This window comes from Rhinoderma darwinii, chromosome 9, assembly GCF_050947455.1.
Source record: "Rhinoderma darwinii isolate aRhiDar2 chromosome 9, aRhiDar2.hap1, whole genome shotgun sequence".
Taxonomy (NCBI): Eukaryota; Metazoa; Chordata; class Amphibia; order Anura; family Rhinodermatidae; genus Rhinoderma; species Rhinoderma darwinii.
The window spans coordinates 42444066-42465352 of NC_134695.1; the positions used below are offsets into that span (position 1 = coordinate 42444066).

Here is a 21287-nt window from a genome sequence, read left to right on the forward strand (position 1 = left end):
GGTGTATTCACACGGTGCAGTTTTTTCAATTTACTTGTATATTCATTTATGTTCATCAACCCTACGTGTACAGAAATATTATCACAGCAGACACAATCTGAATCATGGTAGATATTCTCACCAGTTTAACGATGGAATACAATGTGAAATCCAGATATACAAGAGTGGCGTTTCTCCAGTCTCTGACCGGACGCTCATCAAGGGGCGGACTGGTCATATTCAATGAAATCAGCAGCTTCTGAAAACTACAGTCCGTCTCACAACAACCTTCACCTGGACACAAGAAGAAACTGACTAAGGACAGGTAAACGCTCCGTCCAGACATCTATTATTGATATGTAAAGTTAACTTACCTGTCAGGATGACTACTGCGAGCAATAGCGGTGAGATAAACACATGCATGTTGGGCTCTAGAAAGCAAATTTCTACTGATTTGACCTGATTTTACAAGGTTGGGAGGAAATAACTCTTGATGGATTGCTCAAAATGTAGATAAACTTGTTTTCGAGGCACCTGGTTATCAGCCCTGCCTCTTCTAAGATGTGGGAAAATATAAAATAATAACAAAAAACTTTTACTTTATGACAATGACATGTTTTATTTCTAGAATTGTATTCATCTCACCATTGGCATGCTGGATTTAAAGCTGTCCTCCCTTTATTCCATGAACTGTGGCATATTTCAATCCCCTTCCTATCCAGATGTGATTTATGGCACTGTTCATCCTAATCCTCCTGGTTCATGAGCAAAATGGCAAAATTACAATGATAGAGGGAGCAAGGGGTGGGTACATCGACTAATAATGTACAGATATTTCTATAATTCTCACGACCTATATGATGGCCGTCATTAGCGGTTGTCAGTCAACATCTCGTTGGTAGGTGTGTTCATCCTGGTTTATGAGTATAGGTACCACGGTAAAGACAGATACTTACAGCAGTAAGTATTCAAGAGGAACCAAGTGTAAATCTGCATGACAATATGTATGTCCTTCAGGATCTATAACAAGCTGGGTGACAACCCCTATAATCACTGTAATGATTGATGGCCATTAGTGTTTCCCACCCAGCATCTGTTTTTTATCGATCGTTCCACAATTCCACGCACTGCAGCAAAGTTTCAAACATGTCATTTAGACGACATCAATATGGGGTATCGAAGAGCTGCTTTCTTCCAAAAACAGCACCACATCTGTTCACAGGTTGTGTCTGATATTGCAGCTCAGCTCCATTAAAGTGAATGGAATTGAGTTGCAATGCCGGACACAAGGTGTGGTGCTGTTTTTGGAAGAAAGTTGACTTTTTTTTTCTTCCTCAACTTGTACAAACCCTTTTACCAGTTGCAGTGAGCCCACACTATCTATCATTTTGCTGTTGTTGTCAGAGCCGCCATCAGAAATTTCTGGGCCTCATACAGTCAAAGCGGCGGGGCCCCCCAATTACCAATGTGGGGGTTGTCAGCAGGAAATGGCGGGAGGGGAACTGGGGTGAGACACAAACTGGCAGTGGCTCTGTGTATGGGCAGGGACAGTAGGTGGGCAGGGGCTCTATCAGAGAACAAGGGGGAGAGACGGTGGCAGGGGCTCTGTGTATGAGCAGGGACAGTAGGTGGGCAGGGGCTCTGTCAGGGAACAAGGGGGAGAGACAGTGGCAGGGGCTCTGTGGGCAGGGGTAGATGGCTAAGATTGCAGAAAGTGACAGAGGCGGGAGTGGGGCCAGGGGATATGCATTCACACATCAGTCACTCACCAAGTTGCAGTGCGGGCCGCTGCTTCTGACTCCTGCAGACTCAATGATCTTCCACCGCCATGGCACACTGTGACGAAGTCTTCTTCACCTCCTCTTCATACGTCGCACACATGTCACCTGCGTAGATACCAGATACAAAATGAATTTATACCCCCGACCAGATCCTTAAATTAATTCAGACACCCAGCCAGATTCCTACAAGAATTCAGACCCCTAAATTAATTTAGTCTCCCGACCAGACTTCTAAATTAATTCAAACCCCCAACCAGACCCCTAAATTTATTTACACTTCCAGTAAAACCCCTACAAAAATTCAGACCACTGACAAGACCCCTAAATTAATTTATGCCCCCAATCAAACCCCTAAATTAATTTGAACCCCAGACCAGACCCCCCCCCCCCCCCCCGAAAAAAAGATCCCCTATGCACTTACCGTTTCCAGGTCCTTTTTCCTCCACTTCAGTCTCTGGGCGCCTTCTCTTCTCCTCGGGTGCCTCTTCTTCCCGAGGACCGGGGCCCTGCTTCACAAGCCCAGCGAAAAAAACAAACAAGGGCCCGCTTACCCGCCCGCCTGCACTGTCCACCGGCGCGGCCCAAAGATAAAGGGGTTATGCCATAAATGTCAGATAGATGCGGGTCCCACCTCTGGGGCCCCCTAAACCCTGTTCTACTGCTCTGTGTTCCCACTGATGCTTGTGATTCCGGATCATGTAAGATGACAACAGCGTAGCTCGATGAACTATGCTGTTTCTGTAAGTCCCATAGTAGTGAATGGCAGTTATGGAAACAGCTTAGTATGCGAGCTATGCTGTTTCCGTAACTGCCATTGACTTCTATGGGACTTACGGAAACATTGTAACTCAGCGAATGCCAGTCTAATTTTACTTATCTGTCTAAAAGTCCTTTTAGGCGGGCAGATATTCTAGCGCCGATCGACAATACAGCATGATGATTGGCGCTCGTTTGCACAATTTACATGGAGCAATGATCGCAAGTATAGGAACGAATGTTCGTCCCCATACATTTTTTATCTTGTCCGCAGCGCGGTTTACACGGGGATTAGTTGTAAAACGGAAAAAAAATATATAATTCCCCCCTTCCTAAAAAAAAAAAAGTGTGTGTGCGTTCCGGCAATACCCTGCAGCTTTGTGAGACTCTGCATAAGCCATCAGCAGAATACAGGCTGCAGTTTACAGTTATAATTGAATGCCTCAATGTACAGGGAGCAATTGTAATTATTAAATTTTATTGGGGAATTGCTGTTTATGGAGTTGTCTGAAGTGTCACACTTTAGGCACCGCCCATCAATGCGTTAATGTATCACATGGTTTGATTATTGCCCAACCACGTGATCTTTCTAACACCACAGGTCCTATCAGGTGTATAAACTACGCGGAAAAGGTTTCATTTGTAAGCATGCCACAATCGTCCACATAATATTATTTTTTTATCCGGCATCTATTAGCTTAATGATAGATACTAGAGTGAAAATGTATTCTCCGAGCAGTGCAACCAATAAAGTACGGACGTCTATTGCGCAGTAAGGACCTGAAACATGAAGAGACGCTGCTATGGAGACACATCCCACATGTCATGCATTAGCCTATCAGCGGCCTGTCTTTAGAATCACGTGACCGGGCAATACCTAAAACGAGTCCGGAGGCGGATGATACTTCAGGTGAGAAGATTTCCTCTTTGTTGTGGTTGTAGATCACGTGTCTGGTCATTACTGGAGCATTATTGTAGAGTGTGTATTAGGAGAAAATTATCAAGACTAGCGCAAAGGGAATGTGGAGGAATCGTCCTCAGCAACCAATCAAGTTTCTGCTTTCATTTACCAAATGGCCTTTAAAAATGAGCGCCTGAAGTTGATTGGTTTCCATGGGCAACTCCACTTTTCCCTTGCACTATAACCCCCCGCGCCTTACCCAATGTGCTGCGATTCATAAGATAATGTATTAATGAAGTGTACTGTAGATCTATAGGGACGATCTATCGTAACTAGGACAAAGTGGAGGAGTTTCACTTAGCAACCAATCATGTGGCAGCTTTCATTTTCAAAAGAACATTATGCCTCATGAGACGCCCGGAACCGTATTGTGTGGCAGAATGAGTTTCCCTCAGAAGCGCTTAAAACATTGGGCCACATTTATCATGGAGCTTACGCTGGGTTTTGTCGTAAACTGTAATCTAAAAAAGTCGCAAATCGCAGCCTGACAAATTTGCAGTAAAATTTGCTGCTTTTCTCGTCGCTCACCAAATTTGGAAAGGGAAGTGGGCGTGGTCTCCACGGAGATTTTGCATGTATTTTTCAAGCCAAAACCAGGAGCGGAACCTAAACAAAAGGAATATATAAAGCAAAGCCCTATAGGTCTGCTGTCCTGGATCCAATTCTGGTTTTGGATTAAAAAATGCATGCAAAATCTGCAACAAATCTGCGCTGTGTGAGCAAGGCATTATAGTGTCTGGTTGTTATTGCAGCCCTGATTGTTCTGCTTGTGTTTTGACATTTCTAAGGCTGTGTTCACATGTCGCAGTCAACTATGATGCTAGAAGCCCGGCTCCCTGGTAAATCCGGCCGACAGTCCTTATCACACGGCCATGTGAATCCGGCTTCAGGCTGGGTTCACACGAGCATGTTACATCCGTAATGGACGGAACGTATTTCTGCCGGAAGTCCCGGACTGAACACAGTGCAGGGAGCCGGGCTCCTGGCATCATAGTTATGTACGACGCTAGGAGTTCCTGCCTCTCCGTGGAACTACTGTCCCATACTGAAAACATGATTACAGTACGGGACAGTTGTCCTGCAGCGAGGCAGAGACTCCTAGCATCGTACATAACTATGATGCTAGGAGCCCGGCTCCCTGCACTGTGTTCGGTCCGGTACTTGCGGCCGAAATACGTCCGTCAATTACGGACTGAACATGATCGTGTGAATCCAGCCTAAGGTTGGGTTCACACGACCTATTTTCAGACGTAAACGTGGCGTATTCCTCGTTTTACATCTGAAAATAGGGCTACAATACGTTGGCAAACATCTGCCCATTCATTTGAATGGGTTTGCCGACGTACTGTGCCGACGACCTGTCATTTACGCGTCGTCGTTTGACAGCTGCGACGACACGTAAATTGACTGCCTCGGCAAAGAAGTGCAGGACACTTCTTTGCGACGTAATTTGAAGTCAATGAAGAACAGCTCAAGATTACAAACGTCAAAGACGCCTCGCATAATGCGAGGAGCAGAATTTACGTCTGAAACGAGGCAGCTGTTTTCTCCTGAAAACAGTTTGTCTTTTCAGACGTAAAAGCCTCTCATCGTGTGCACATACCCTAACTCTGTAAGATACGGTGACTTGTCCTTGAACGTGTTGATGCAACTGTTGAATTCTCTGATTTGGTTGAAAAAATTGTTTAAACTGAATTTCCCACTATTTTTAGATTGGCAGGCTCCATGGCGGCGGTTGACAGCTTTCATCTTTTATACAGAGAGGTGGCCAGGTCTTGTCATAACCATTTGGAGTTTTTGGCTGTGGTTGGTGCCCTGTACACTGCTAGGAAAAGTCTCTGCGTCTTATATAATTGTTACAGTCTGATCAGACTCCATGTTACCCCATGTCTGCTCAGCAAGAGACACCTGGTCCAGCAGTATGGAGAATGGGCGGTTGTGACAGGTAAGTGGATGGCATGAGTGAAATGTCAGGAGCTCCGGTACCGTGATCTATGGTTGGAGACATATGTGAAATCTGACTTCTAAGCAAAAAATCTTATCTGCCTCGTCTTCAACTGATTTTCGCCTAGTAAACGAGCGCCGATACAGCATGTCGATTGGCGCTCGTTTGCTCTCTTTAAACAGAGCAATGATCAGAATGTATGAGGCGATCATTCGTTAATACGATCATTCGTCCCGATACATTTTGAATCTTGTCTGCTGCACATTCGGAGCTGCTCACAAGCGACCCATTTTTTGGGTCGCATGAAAGATCCGAACAGCTGAGAAACAAGCGTTTGCTTGTTTGTAGGCAGATCGTTGTCCAGTTTACACTTGTTTGTACAAGCGATCGATCGCCCAGTCATTGTTCTGTGTAAAAGGGCCTTTAATTTCAGGTCTTTATCACAACTACAGTGTAAGGGTCCTAATACACGGGCCGATATGGGCTGTAAAAACGAGCGCCAATCAAACGAACCGGTCGTTCATCGGCGCTCGTTTGCTCCAATGATCGGTTATGTATGGGGACAAGCGACTGTTACTGCGCTCGTTCGTCCCCATACAATTCCATTATGTCGGCAACGCATCTTCATGTTTACACAGGGAGATGTGCTGCTGACTAGCGACCATTTTATTGGCTGCGTAAACAAGCAGATCAGCCAATGAATGAGCGTTTGCCAATTCATTGACTGATCGTTGCCCCGATTACACGGGGCAATGATCGGGAATGAGTGTTCGTAGGAACGCTCATTTGCCCGGTCATTGACCCGTGTAATAGGGGCTTAAAGAGAACCTTTCACCTGCCCATTGGTGTGCAGCATGTAATAGTCAGGGCTTCACAAACACTGTCTCACTTTAAAAAAAAAATCCTATCCTCCATTATTTACATATCGGGGCCCTTATATTTGGCACCCGATATGTAAATAAGTCCCTGAAATGTCAATGGGCATGTTGTCTTCACTCTGACACAGTCCAATCAGCTACGGACAGTGTCAGGGCGGCTTGTTGACAGACACACCCCTAATAGCATAACTGAACTCCTTTAATGCCACTGGATCAGATTATTGTCAAGTGTTTGGTGGACTTCAGTGATTCTCAAACTGTGAGGCGCAGCTGGGAAGGTATTTATGGTAGAAGTAATCTTATGCCTCACAGGCCTGTCTATGGTTGCACCAATCTCTGGTTAAAGCCGAGATCACACAAACACAGTTTTAATGCAGTTTTTGGTTCAGTTTTTTTTAGCCAAATACAGGAGTGGACTCAAAGGAAATGCGATGCGTCGGTCTTTTCTTTTATACCTTTCCTTCATTTTGGATCCATTTCTGGCTTTGGCTCGAAAAAAAATATGGCGCCTAAAACTGCATCAAAACTGTGTGTATGTGTGATCCTGACCTAAGAGGTTATCTAAACGTTTTTTGTTTTTTTTTATGTTCTTCTAGGTGCCTCCAATAGCATTGGCAAAGCATATGCGGAAGAGCTAGCAAAGCGTGGCATGAACATCGTCTTGATCTGCAGCAAGAGAGAGGAGTTACACAGCATCTCAGAGGCCATCACTGGAACGTATGGAGTGAACGCCAGCTTTATCAGTGTCGATTTCCGCCGGGGTCATGAGGTGTATCTTTCTATTAGGGAATCCTTGAGGGATCTGGATGTTGGTATTCTTGTTAATAATGCTGGATTGTTTCATGAGTATCCACAGCGTATTACTGAGGTTCCAGAAGAGCAGCTGTGGGATATCCTTCACGTCAATATAGCCGCAGCGGTAATGATGGCTCATATAGTTCTTCCTGGAATGGTACAGAGGAAGCGAGGAGCCATTGTCAATGTGATATCTGGGTCTGTTGGCAGCAGTGACCCTCAAACAACGGCCTCGAAGGTAAAATATTGTACGTTGTCACCTGTATTTTTTTATACCGGGGGCTGTGAGTAATCGAACTTATATTCCATTCTGTACAAAGGGTCAGTATTGGTACAATGTGAATAAAAGAGATGAAATAGTACTTGTTTTGTGTAAATAGGGTAAAAAAAAATAGCTGTGTGTAAATAGTCCTTACAGGAAAGGTCTGAAGTTTGATCATGACATGATCATATGGTCTAGAGGTCAGTGACATCCAGTTTTCTCGTCCTGAGGCTCAGACCCAAAATGTTTGTCTGCTGTCAGCTGTGAAATTATCCGAGAGTTCAATAAATAATCTGGCAGGAGAGAAATTTATAAAATAAAAAAAATCAAACATTACTCACCTGTTAAATCCCCCGCCGCGTTAGGACCAAGGCTCCGGTGGTCCCTGTCTCAGCAGTCACACAGGACAGTGATTGGCTGCAGGAGTCATGTGGATGGGCGGTACGTCATCGCTTAAGGAAAATAAACCAATAGCACTGGGGCATCGGTGCTGAAGGGGCGGAGGATTTAAGAGGTGAGAAATATTCGATTTATTTTTATTTTACAACTTTTCTTTCTGGCAGATTAATTTATTCAACTTTCAGACAACCCCTTTAAAAAAAGGTTCAAATACATAATTATGGCTGATGAAATGGCCTCTGATTTTCAGTCGTTTTTTAAGCATCAAACGGTTTTTGGTGTGTTTTTTGCGGCCGTGTTTGGAGCTGTTTTTCCAATGACACAATGAATGACACGATTTTAAAAACTGGCCCGTCGGAACGAAACGCTGTTTTCCCATTTAAATCAATAGGCAGATGTTTGGAGGCGTTCAGCTTTAGTTTTTCGGGGCGTTTACAGCCCGAAAGACGGCTGAAAATAACCCGTGTGAACATACCCGAACAGTGGCTGGTGTAAAAAAAAAAAAAGTTTCTAAAAATAATATTTTTATATATTGGAAATTTTTGGAATATACTCAGTGGCCGCTGACTGTTTACAGTCAACTAGTGGGAGTGAGGGCGAGTTTGTACCTTTTAAGGCAGGAGAAATTGTTCCCTCCGCCTTAAACAGCCTGAAAGGTTATTGATTGTATAATGAAAAGTTATACAATTTTCCATTATACTTTCTGTATCAATTTTGTACGGTTTGTAAGATCTCTGCTTGCTGTTATACAATGGAAACCTTCATTATTTACTTCCTGGGTATAAATATCTGTCGTCCTGATCATGTGGTAGACACAGAGGTGCAAAATGAATAAGGAAAAAAAAAAAGCCCTAATATATCGTACTCTCCTCCCTTGGTCTACCATAGTTAGTGATGCTTTACTGCTCCCACACCTGGTCTCTGTGCTGCCGGCCTCCAGGGATGACATTTCATCCCACGTGACCGTTGCAATTACAGACATTTTCTGCAGTGTACCCCTAGTATTCGTGTGTGTATTGCTGCTTGTGTAGTGGTAGCGTAGACTTGTCCCTGACTGAAGAAGTGAGTGTATGTCTGTCCATGACTATGATCAGGTGTTTCTATGTTCCGCTTACATTTCCTTTTGTGTTGATGGTGCGGTTTACATATTTTAGGGAGGGGCGTGACCAAATAAAGCAACCGCACCGGACATTGTGTACCGCTATTTTTCCACAATGGATATTGTACGTGGGGTTTGTGTGCCAGTCCAGCCCTGCAATAGACCTTATCAGATCAGATTGTGCCAGCCAATAATTTGGCACTGCATTAGTTTCTCCTCTTTGAACTGTTTCAGGAACGGTGTATTATTAACGTTGTGTTCCCCTCTCTCTCCAGGCTTATCTGGAAACGTTCAGCAGACAAGTAGATTGTGAGGTGTCCTCCAGCGGAATATTTGTGCAGTGTTTAACTCCTTTGTGTGTTGGTAGTAAGAATACATCCTCCGGAACCTTCCCAGTGTTTGCCCCATCGGCTGAAGTCTATGCTCGTCATGCAGTGAGAACACTGGGGATCTCCACCAGGACCACAGGATATTGGGCTCATTCATTGCAGGTAATGTATGATCACATATAACGTATGTATAGCTATGCCCGAACATATACGTTTTCTTCTAACATTGTTCTAAATGTTAGATGTTACTTTTTTTCATTTCCCAAATTCATAACTCCGATGCGATCGATAACAGCTGGATCCTGCGTGTCAGACATGCAGGACCAGCGGTCACCGAAGCCGTCAGTCCTGCTGAGCTGAGGGATTTGACTTTGATGGCAAGATACAGGATATATAGAAGCTGTAGCTCAAAAAGTAAACTTTTTTTTTTTTTTTTTTTTAGTAAAACAATTCAAAATTTGTTCAAAATTAAATAAAACATTGATTTATTTAAAAAAAATAAAAATATATATATATATATATTTGCCTTAAAGTGTACCTAGCCTTTAAGGCTTCCGCTTTACATCATGGACATGTTTGTCTGTGGCTAATTAAGATTCTCCTCTATTTCTTACAGCTCCTTGGATGTCGATGGATCCCTGGCTGGTTGTGTAGATCAATAGGAAGATTTTCTCAACTGTGATAAATGGATGTGACGTCATGACCCAGATGATGTATTCTACTCTTAGGCTAGGTTCACACGAGCGTGAGGAAACTCGGACGTGAAAAACGTGACGTTTTTCACGTCTGAGGTGCCCATGTGCGGGTTACGTTTTCACGGATCCCCATAGACTTGAGCCTATGGAGGGATCCGTGAAAATGGAAGATAATAGGACAGGTTATATTTTTCAACGGACCCTTCACACGGTCCTTTTGAAACAAAGGTCATCTGGGCGGCCCCATTGAAAACCATGCGTTCGTGTGAATAAGACCTCAGTGTGGTGTTTCCACTAGTGCCGGTTCCTGGATTAGTTACAAATTCTTGTTATTGTAAATTAAAGACCTCACATATAGATTTACAATGTTGTAAAATAGAAGTAGACATTATATTTTCCATCTTCCCTACTAACTTATAATACTACTAATTAAATGTCACTGACGAATGAACGAAGACACAGAATGTATATCTTAAAGGGAACCTGTCACCAGCATTTCACCTATTAAACCGACTATACCCGGTGGTAGTGGGTGAAAAATCATTTCAATATAACCTATAATTGTCTTCTTAGTCGGCTCTGTAGCTTTAGTATTTAGCTTTTTAGTGTTCCCACACCGTATGCTAATGAGCAGAAAAGAGTCAGATCTTCATTTGAAAAGAGTCAAATCTTCGTTTGGAAAGAGTCATATCTTCATTCCTCACGTCTTTCCGAGTTTTCCCCGCCTCCTTACTTTTGATCGACAGCTCCTCGCCTTCCCCCAGCACACAAAATCCAGCACTTGTGCATTGATGTCCTCTTTTGGTGTGTGCGCACAAAGGGACACCGGATTATTACGATAAAAGGCGCAAAACGTTTGCAGACCGATATTTACAGTCGGAGGAGGAGTTTAGGAGCGGGGATAATGGCAATGAACTTTTTATAGCAGCAGCCAGTGAGGGATAAGTAAAGTTCAATAGGTGAAATGCTGGTGACAGGTTCCCTTTAAAGAGGCTCTGTCACCAGATTATACTACATAATCTGATCGGCGCTGTAATGTAGATAACAACAGTGTTTTTTATTTTGAAAAACGATCATTTTTGAGCAATTTTAGATTTATGCTAATTTGTTTTTAATGACCAACTGGGCGTTTTTTAACTTTTTACCAAGTGGGCGTTGTAAAGAGAAGTGTATGACGCTGACCAATCAGCATCATACACTTCTCTCCATTCATGCCCAGCTTGTTTCACTGCACAGCGTCCTCTCGCGAGATCACGCTGTGACGGGACTTCCTCCCACAGGTTCTTCATCGAAGTCATGGAAGACTGAACAGACATCGCCTCCAACCGCTGCAGATTCGGATAAACGTCCTGGCACGGCTGGAGGCGATGTCTGTTGACTCTTCCATCGCTCTGGTGAAGGACCTGTGGGAGGAAGTCCTGTCACAGCGTGATCTCGCGAGATCACGCTGTGCAGTGAGACAAGCTGGGCTGGAAAACACTGTTGTTATCTATATTACAGCGCTTATCAGATTAGGTAGGAGATGGGGCATTTATAAACTGGTGACAGAGCCTCTTTAAATAGATGTAATATATTCTACTAGTTGTTATCTAATATGATGAATGTGAAATGTCAAGAGTAATATTATTCTCTACCTAATGAACTTGTTATAGGTGTCCTTATGTAAAGCGCCACTGTCATCAAGTATACATCTTTATAGTTTATACATAGGGTTTGTCTCAAACTCAAGACAGGATTAGCAGCCCTTCTCCCCTCCCGTAACATTGACACAAGGCATAAGGACTTGTCCACACGTAACAGAATGGCTGCAGAAAATTTGCAGCAATTGCGCTACATGTGGACAAGCCCTTAGGATGAAGTGTCCAGCTTTCTCGTGTGTTCAGTAAGGGGCGCATAGTTCTAGAATAGTTTGTAGTATTTTGCCTAAAAACAGACTTAATGGATTTGAATGTGTTTACTGACATTTCACGTTCCTCACAGTGTATTTTGCTCTTCGTGTTTGTGTGTTTTTACCAGTACATTTGAATAAAGCAGCTATTTGAAGTGAATGTATTTTCCCTGTAATTTACCATGCAATAATGACTGGCATAACTGATGTTCTTTGTGCACCGCTTATGTTTTCCACCCAGTGGTGCAGGATCCTCTATGGGCTTGTCCACACGTAACGGATTTGCTGCAGGAACATTTCCGCAGCATTTACGAATCAACTAGCAGACAATCCGCTGCGGTAGATCTGCACCATTTCATGCGTTTTTTACTGCGGAAAATAGTGCAGATTTTTGTTAGTTTTTTTCAAGGACTGTGTGATGGTGATATTTCTTCTTCCTGTGATGTCATTTCCACCCCCTGTAAGAAATTCTGCAGCTAATTATGTAGTAAACCAGAAAAACGCAGGAAATCAGTCCACTTTCCGAAGCAATAATAAAATTGCGCATCGCATGTGAATTTCTGGAATGAATTCTTCCGCAGCGTGTGGATAAGATTTGTTAAATCTCACCCACTTTGCTGCTACTGTATTCCGCTGCGTATTTTCCGTTCGCAATTCCGGACGGAAAATATGCAGCGATTTCCGTTACGTGTGGACAAGCCCTAAGAGTTGTGGAAATTTACACCATGTAATTCTAGTTGGGGGAAAAAAAATCTGCAACACATACATGGTTTAAATTTTCGTTTCTAATTTTTGCTCTGTGGAAGTAGACTTCAATGCTATGTGAAATTCTGCACTGAAAGACGCGACACAAATACGCAGCAAATTTGTCACAAAATCTGCAACAGTAAGGATATGTTCACACGCTTAACAAAAAACGTCTGAAAATACGGAGCTGTTTTCAAGGCAAAACCGCTCCTGATTTTCAGATGTTTTTTTGAGCAACTCGCGTTTTTACGGCCGTTTTTGGAGCTGTTTTCAATAGTCTATGAGAAAACGGCTCCAAAAACGTCCCAAGAAGTGTCCTGCACTTCTTTTGACGAGCCGTAATTTTACGTGCCGTATTTTGACAGCGACGCATAAAATGACAGCTCGTCTGCACAGAACATCGTAAGACCCGTTGCAAGCAATTGGAGCCGTCTTTTCAGGCGTAATTCGAGGCGTGAAACGCCTCCATTACGTCTGAAAAGAGGTTGTCTGCACATACCCTAATTCCGCTGCAGAATTGCTATGGTGTATTTTGTGGCATATTTTTACATCACGTGTGACTGCATCCTTTAGGGTTTGTTCCCACAGGCAGGATACGATGCAGAAAATCTGCAGCTGAATCGCAAAAAAAACACAGGTAAATCAGTCACAGAAATACATTTTACCTGCGGATTAAGGCCAGATTCACACAAGAGTGTAAACTCGGAGTTAAGTCTATGGAGGGATCCGTGAAAACGGAAGAAAATCGAACATGTTCTATTGTTCAACGGACCTTTCACATGGTCCGTTAAAACAACAGCCGTGTGAACGGCCCCATTGAAATACATGCGTCCATGTGACGGCCATTGTTTTAACACGGTAGTCTGAATTCGGCCTTAGTATGAAGATTTGAATGTAGAAAACTTAATGTGCACTTGCGGTTTTTACTGCGTTTACGCTGTCTGAACGCTGTACAAAATGCAACAGAACTCAACTTGCGTATTTTAACATGGCGTTTATGATCACTATTGAAACACGCTGCATCTTCGCAACCAATATGCAACATAAGTTGACATTCTACGGATTTGAAAGTCGCACTGCAGAAAACTTTCCGCACTATTTTTCTGCGATTTTATTTCGTCAGTGTGGCACGAGATTTTCAAAATCTCATTCACTTCTCTGCTACTGTAAATGCTGTGGAATTTCTGCACAGAATTCCGTAGCAGAAATTCCGCAGTATTTGAACCTGACCTTAAACTTCTTCAAACTAGCAGAAGCGTGCAGTTCAGAACATTTTTCCATTGTTTTTAGTGGAGGATGGAAGGCATAACTTATAGTCAGTTATGCCCGTATATACTGTTGTTATAATGTACAGAAATGTATCGCTAGTGTAAACCTGGTGTAGGATGCCACTGTTGCGGACTATTGCGCTTCAAACAAGGGGCATCTATAAGATGCTCATGAAGGGTTAAGCCAGCAAATCTCCGGGTGCATTTAGAGGAGACGTTTCTGGCCGCACTGAAAAATATGCATAAAAAATCACGGCAAAAATGCATGCAGTTTTACCATGAATTGCAGCTAAAACCGCATTGGCACTATGTTTGGCGTGGCTGTCAAATACCCTATTAATGGCTTCATGTTGCTGCGGGTAAAACGACCATTTACCTGCAAAATCACGCGTCCATTAATTAATACACCCTTTCTAACCGTACTATTTTGCAAGTAAAGGAGCCGTTTTACCCACGATAGCGCGTGGCCATTAACAGGCTATTTGACGGCCGCACCGAACATGGTGGCGATGTGGCCAATTCAGTACTGTTCCTTGTGGCCTTACCCTTAGGGTATGTTCACACGGCAGCGTCCGTAACGGCCGAAATTACGGGGCTGTTTCCAGGAGAAAACAGCCCTGTCATTTCAGCCGTAACGGCATGTGCAGGCGCTTGAATGGACGTAACTGGAGCTGGTTTTCCATGGAGTACATGGAAAACGGCTCCATTTACGTCTGAAGAAGTGACATGACACTTCTTTGGCGCGGGCGTCTATTTACGCGCCGTCTTTTGACAGCGACGCGTAAATATACGCCTCGTGTGAACAGACAAACGTCAGCCCATTGGTTTCAATGGGCAGATGTTTGCCAACGCTATCGAGGCGCATTTTCGGACGTAATTCGAGGCGTAAAACGCCCGCATTACGTCCGTAAATAAGCCATGTGAATATACCCTTAGGGTATGTTCACACGGCTTATTTGCGGACGTAATTCGGGCGTTTTACGCCTCGATTTACGTCCGAAAATGCGCCTCGATAGCGTTGGCAAACATCTGCCCATTCATTAGAATGGGTCTTACGATGTTCTGTGCACACAGGCATTTTTTTTTACGCCCCGCTGTCAAAAGGCGGGGTGTAAAAAAGACGCCCACGTCAAAGAAGTGCCTGTCACTTCTTCAGACGTAAATGGAGCCGTTTTCCATGGAAAACCAGCTCCAGTTACGTCCGTAATGGAAGCAGCAAAAAGCGCCTCAACATGCCATTACGGCTGAAATTACGGAGCTGTTTTCTCCTGAAAACAGCCACGTAATTTCAGCCGTTATGGACGCTGCCGTGTGAACATACCCTTAGGCTGGGTTCCCACAGTGCAGAGATTTTGCCTGCATTTTGTAAGCCAAAACCAGAATTTGATCAGAGAGAGCAGACCTATAAGGCCATTCATTACAGATTTCTTCGGTTTAGGTTCCGTTCCTGGCTTTAAAAAAACACATGCAAAATCTGCACTGTGGGAACCCGGCCTTAAGGGGGTTTTACGCTGGGTGATTATCGGGCAGACAAGTGTTCATAGAACGCTCGTTGCCGATAACTGCCCAGTATAAACAGGGGAACGATCAGCAGATGAACGAGCAAACGCTCAATCATCTGCTGGTCGTATCGTTTTAAAAAACTGAAATATTAGCGTTATCAGCACATCTCTTTGTGTAAACCGGGAGACGCGCTGCTGACATGACAATAATGGATGGGGACGAGCGATCTGAGTAACGAGCGCTCGTGCCCATCCATAGCTCCGTGTGACTGGAGCAAACTAGTGTTGATCAACGATGTCTCGTTGATCGGCACTCGATGTTCAGGCCGGTATAAAAAGGGCCTTCACACTACTACCACCAGCCTGCTGAAATGGATAAGCGTGGTTGGCAATTCCTGAAAAGAACCCGGTCAGCCAGCACATCTCCATTTCCAACCCGTCAGACAGGTTAGAGAGGGTTTACATCGTGTGATTGATTGAACCAGATGATTGCCTATGATTGTACAAAGAGTTGTTTAGGCCAGGACTACACCTAGACTTTTTGTAGTACAACATAATTGATTTTAACTATTGAGCTACAGCTGAAGTACAAATGAGTAAATGGAGTTACATTCAATATTGTGGTCTGCAGCTTTCACTCAATAGTTAAAATCAAATATGTAGCGCTACAAAAAGTCTAGGTGTAGTCCTGGCCTTCTACACCGATGTTTTATAACAGATCTGAGTTTGACAATGAGAGGCCAATCATTCCTAAGATGATGATCTAAAACCGCTCACACACAATGATGGTACGGTCCCACATATATAACCCGGTTTCCTTGCAGTGACCAATGGCCACGCAATTGTGTCAGGTATTACCGGCGCAATCGTACGCCCATTTTCCGCTGCATTCAGTCTCCGCTACGTGGGACCGCACCCTAATAAGGTCTGTCTGAAGACACACAATTTTGACAATTGAAAACAACCTATGCAACAATTATGGCTAGATGTGATTGAAATTAGATCACACAAAAATCAAACTCGTCCTTAAATTTTGTCCAGTCTGGTCTTCAGTTTCCCCCGGCAATAAGTGGCACCGGAGATATAAAGCAGTCCACGTACTTGTTCCATCGGTTTACCGGTGAAAAATAATTCTCGATCATTAGTGGTATTCCTACAGCGATATTCATTTAGTAGTAATTTAAGGCAATATTCCTACATAGCTGTCTTATTCTTATTTTACTGTCATGTACATCGAATGGAATTATATTGTTTTTTGTGTATATCCATATACTTATAAAATGACATTAAGATATGTAAATTTTACTATCACCTAAGACTCATATGTCTTGATGTCTATATTATCTATACTGTATTTTGTGCTGTTTATACACTTTTATATCATGGACCCCCATTATTCCTTTCTTGTATATGGAGGTCTAGATCGCTGTATTCAGCTTTTCCTCTGCCCCGTACTCCACACTGTCCCACGCTTTGTGGGCATTATTGATTGCTTTTGCCAGTTTCCAAAATGGCCACTGCAGTATGGTACGTCATATGTGCGCGACCATATCCCCTCCTCACGGCGCTCTTGTGTTGATGCGCATTTGCGTCCTTACGACGCACGTATGGGGGAAATATCGGCGGTGCTTACTACTCACGGATTAACATTCCGGTAATTATATTGGAATCGTCCCACTTACTGGTATATAACACCTGGTACATCTCAGATGTTTAGTAGTATTTACATTGGGTAGTAGGCCGCTATTGGCTATTCTGAATTAACTCCTCCCACCATCCAGTATAAATATAACGTCAGTTACCTTTCTTGTTAGTACCCCTTGAAAAAGCTACCGCGAAACGCGCGTCGGGGCTCGTGTTGTGGAGTTAATTTTAGGCCTATCATGTAACACACGGGTTGATATAGGTTCTGGGAGCGTTTTTGATCTGTGGTGATTCCCTGGTTCCTATACATTTACACTCACACGCACAGTAGTGTGATTGTGACCATCCCTTTGTATACTCTTTTGGGTCTATGATATGTTTTGTTATTCAGGCAGAATTCTATCTGTGGCTTGTGTATTTCTTTGTATTATACATCTATAGCATGTCTTCTTGAGTGACTCCCAGTGATATTATATATAGATGACAATGATGCTAGGAGCCCGGCTCCCTCCAGTGTGTTCGGTCCGGGAAATGCGGCCGACATACGGACTGTATATCACGTACCGAACACGCTCGTGTGAATCTGGCCTACGAGGTATACAAATTTTAAAGAGGTTATCCCGAACATAGACAAAGATAGCTTATTGCTAGGATATGCCAGTTATTGAACAGTAGGGGCACCAGAAATAAGATTCCAAAAACAAAAGGACCGTTTGGATTTTTTGAAATTCAAGTTAAGGGAGCTTTACAATACCGTACACTTCCTGAAATGGCGCTGTGCCTGAAAAAGTTGTGCTTTACCTAGTGCTGTAGCCCGGTAATTTTCAGGATACTTTGAGACCCCTGATGATCAGAAAACGATGACAACACTGTCTATGGTAGGAAAATCCCTTAAGGACTTTGCTCTCAGAAATCTCTTCCACACACTGCAGAAAAAATCTGCTGAGAAAAAATTTAGGCTGTGTTCACACTGAGTTTTTTGCAGGAGGAAAATTCTTCCTGCAAAAACTGCTCCAGACGAGGCTTTTTTTTTTTCTCTTGAGGCTTCTTTTCGCATGTTTTTTCAGTGTTCAATGAAAAATCAGCTCCAAAAAACGCCTCAAGAAGTGACATGCTACTTCTTTTTACGCTCCGTTTTTTTGACCGCGAAGCGTAAAATAAAGGCTCGTGGGAACAGAACATCGTAGTTCCCATTGAGAGCAATGGGCAGATGTTTGTAGGCGTATTAGGGGCGTTTTTTCAGGCATAATTCGAGGCGTAAAACGCCTCCATTACGTCTGAAAATAGGTCGTGTGAACCCAGCCTTAGGGTATGTGGACACAAAAAAGCAAAAAAGTCTGAAAATACGGAGCTGTTTTCAAGGGAAAACAGCTCGTGATTTTCCGATGATTTTTAAGCCACTCGCCATTTTTGTGGCTTTATTTTTACGGCCGTTTTTGGAGCTGTTTTTCTATAGAGTCAATGAAAAACGGCTCCAAAAATGTCCCAAGAAGTGACATGTACTTATTTTTCACGGGCGTCTTTTTACGTGCTGTTTTTGGAAAACGAGGCGTAAAAAACGCCCCGTCGGATCAGAACGCCGTATTTCCCATTGAAATCAATGGGCAGATGTTTGTAGGCGTTCTGCTTCCGTTTTTTCAGGCATTTTTCGACCCTAATAAGGCTTAGTTCAGATCTGCGCGTCAGGGTCCCGTTCCGACATTTCGTCTGAGCTTTCCGTTGGAATGGGACCCTGACTGACACAAACAAAAACCAAAGGTTTCCGTTTCCATCACCATTTCAATGGTGATGGATCCGGTGCCAATGGTTTCCGTTTGTCCCCATTGTGTAAGGGTGCCATCGTTTTGACGGAATGAATACCTCAGTCGACTACCCTATTGATTCTGTCAAAACGACGGAACTCTTGCACAACAGAGACAAACGGAAACGATTGGCACCGGATCTGTCACCATTGAAATCAGTCTGTCAGCGCTCCGTTCCGACGGAAAGCTCAGTCAGAACGGAGCCCTAGCGCAGATGTGAACGAAGCCTAAATTGACCTGCGGAGCACATTCTTAGGGTATGTGCACACGAGATCGACAATTACGGCTGAAATTACGGAGCTGTTTTCAGGAGAAAACAGCTCCTGCATTTCAGACGTAATTGCTCGTACTCGTGTTTTGCGAGGCGTCAATTACGGACATAATTTCGAGCTGTTCTTCATTGGATTCAATGAAAAACTGCTCAAATTACGTCCCAAGAAGTGTCCTGCACTTCTTTGTCGAGGCAGTCATTTTACGCGCCGTCATATGACAGCGACGCATAAAATTAAAGGTTGTTGGCACAGTACATCGGCAAACCCATTGAAAGCAATGGGCAGATGTTTGCCGACGTATTGAAGCCGTCTTTTCAGGCGTAAAACGCCTCGTTTACGCCTGAAAATAGGTCGTGTGAACCCAGCCTAAGGGTCTGTTCACACGGCAGCCTCTGTTACGGCTGAAATTACGGAGCTGTTTTCAGGCGAAAACAGCTCCGGCATTTCAGACGTAATGGCATGTGCAGGCGCTTTTCGCAGCGTCCGTTACGGACGTAATTGGAGCTGTTTTTCCATGGAGTCAATGGAAAACGGCTCCAATTACGTCTCAAGAAGTGACAGCCACTTCTTTGACGCGGGCGTCTTTTTTACGCACCGTCTTTTGACAGCAGCGCGTAAAAAAAATGACCGTCGGCACAGAACATCGTAAAACCCATTCAAATTGGAGCCGTATTTTCGGACGTAATTCGAAGCTAAAACGCCCGAATTACGTCTGTAAATAGGGTGTGTGAACCCAGCCTTAAACCGCAGTATGTCAATTTATGCTGCTGAATTTGGTGCAGATTTTCCCCATTGAGTTCACAGGGAGGTAAAAGCTGCAACAAGTAACAAATGTTAAAACTGCATCTAAAAAAATCTCAAGCATCTCGTCTGGTATCTCTCTCTTCCTTTAGCCATATCGCTAACCTGCGGCGTGTTTGTTAGCCTGAAATCTCATGACAGACTCGTTTTTAAAATATTTTGGGACGATATGACATTCATTTTTGTACTTTTATTGTCCTTTTATCCTGGTAATGTCGCCCTATCTTTTGTGTTACTCATTTTTAACCCACACTTGATGTAATATTTCAATAAAAATGATGATATACTTTTACTTCTGGAGAGTTGGGTCTCACGAATATTTGTAGGTGTTATAAATGGGAAAGTAGCTGAAATAGAATGCAATATACATGATAGGAGTTGTAGTATACCATGGTTAATGTGTTCTTTCCCTTCAGGGAACACAGGACTAAGCTATAATCCATGGACCTTGTTTTGATTACTTACAGCTGTCACAATAAAGTTTCTCTTTTCAAACTTTAATAAAAAAATAAAAAAAAACGCGAAGTCACTCCCCTGCCGGCTGCTTCCGGTGACGTAACGGGTCAGAGCGGAAAGGGATATAAAAAAAACAAAAAAAAAAAAGCAACAAGATGGTCGAGATGTGTGACCGGCAGTGAGCGGAGTTGGAGGAAGTTGCCGGTAACGCTTGGCGTAGCTCGTGGTCGGAACTTGTGTAAGTGCTGAGGGGAAAGAATTGCGGGGTGACATGGGACTGGGCCTGCGCAGTAACCCCGTCCATGCTTCCCTGGAACTCCGCTCTCCTGATATTAGGCGTTTGTGAAGGGGCGCAACATATGTGTACTCACCAGCAGGCAGGGGATGCTGGGACTTGTAGTTCCTTTGCAGCTGGAGAAAGTGAGAACCTGGGGTGTAGTGCACAGAGGATGCTGCCATATAAATAATACATGTGACGCCCGCTACACGCTGTTATGGTCCAGTACAGTCTCCGGTCACGTGTAGCTGTCACATTTTCTGAGCATCCTGTTATAACTCGTGCGGCCTGAGATGCCGTTCTGTGTGGCCCCGGCCGTGCTTGTCTGTTCCCTGATGGCTCCTAGAGAGACGTGTGTTTTGACAGCCGCGTACCATTGATGGCATTGTACTGGTGCTATTATGGGGGAACTGGGGCAGTGTAAAGGAGTAATCCAAGTAAAGTGGTTACTGTGTTGTCTTGTGCGGACCATGGCTGTCAGTCTTAGGGTATGTTCACACGGCAGCGTCCGTAACGGCTGAAATTACGGGGCTGTTTTCAGGAGAAACTGCTCCGTAATTTCAGCCGTAATGGCATGTGCAGGCGCTTTTTGCTGCGTCCATTACGGACGTTAAATGGAGCAGATTTCCATGGAGAGCATGGAAAACGGCTCCTTTAACGTCTGAAGAATTGACAGGCACTTCTTTGACACGGGTGTCTTTTTTACGCCCCGCCTTTTGACAGCGGGGCGTAAAGAAAATGACCGTCTGCA

The 21287-nt window shown here is 43.8% G+C and overlaps 3 protein-coding genes across 7 annotated transcripts in view; 2 read left to right on the plus strand and 1 right to left on the minus strand.

Moving 5' to 3' along the window:
• The window catches only part of LOC142660735 (5-hydroxytryptamine receptor 3A-like), a 30482-nt gene extending 27987 nt beyond the window's left edge, over positions 1–2495 (minus strand). The window contains exons 1-5 of the mRNA XM_075837554.1: positions 2182–2495; positions 1749–1865; positions 625–734; positions 354–535; positions 122–273 (exon numbers count right to left, since the gene is read on the minus strand). Of these exons, the coding sequence (XP_075693669.1) occupies positions 122–273; positions 354–402 (201 nt within the window). The 5' untranslated portion in view covers positions 403–535; positions 625–734; positions 1749–1865; positions 2182–2495. The remainder of the gene's footprint in view (positions 1–121; positions 274–353; positions 536–624; positions 735–1748; positions 1866–2181) is intronic.
• An 831-nt stretch (positions 2496–3326) lies between these two features.
• Positions 3327–10366, plus strand: HSDL1 (hydroxysteroid dehydrogenase like 1). Of its 3 annotated transcripts, none has more exons than XM_075837555.1 (5): positions 3327–3426; positions 5190–5422; positions 6897–7333; positions 9131–9346; positions 9801–10366. In XM_075837555.1, the coding sequence occupies exons 2-5, from the start codon at positions 5203–5205 to the stop codon at positions 9864–9866; spliced, it is 939 nt and encodes a 312-aa protein (XP_075693670.1). In that variant the 5' UTR covers positions 3327–3426; positions 5190–5202; the 3' UTR covers positions 9867–10366. The 3 variants fall into 3 exon arrangements, with proteins under 3 accessions (XP_075693670.1, XP_075693671.1, XP_075693672.1); XM_075837556.1 differs by lacking the exon at positions 3327–3426 and adding an exon at positions 3438–3495; XM_075837557.1 differs by lacking the exons at positions 3327–3426; positions 5190–5422 and adding an exon at positions 6452–6578.
• Positions 10367–20387: 10021 nt separating this feature from the next.
• MBTPS1 (membrane bound transcription factor peptidase, site 1) overlaps positions 20388–21287 on the plus strand; it is a 32876-nt gene continuing 31976 nt past the window's right edge. For 2 of the 3 annotated variants that reach the window (XM_075837558.1, XM_075837561.1), the window contains exon 1: positions 20392–20497. The gene's annotated coding sequence lies outside the window, so the exon portion shown is untranslated. Of the gene's footprint in view, positions 20498–21287 lie in introns of all 3 variants that reach the window. The other variant, XM_075837560.1, reaches the window with a different exon arrangement.

Coding starts and splice junctions, on each gene's coding strand:
- HSDL1 (XM_075837555.1), top strand. CDS start 5,203: ATGGCGGCGGTTGACAGCTTTCATCTTTTATACAGAGAGGTGGCCAGG. Junction 7,334..9,130: donor CTCAAACAACGGCCTCGAAG/GTAAAATATTGT, acceptor CTCTCTCTCCAG/GCTTATCTGGAAACGTTCAG. Junction 9,347..9,800: donor ATTGGGCTCATTCATTGCAG/GTAATGTATGAT, acceptor TATTTCTTACAG/CTCCTTGGATGTCGATGGAT.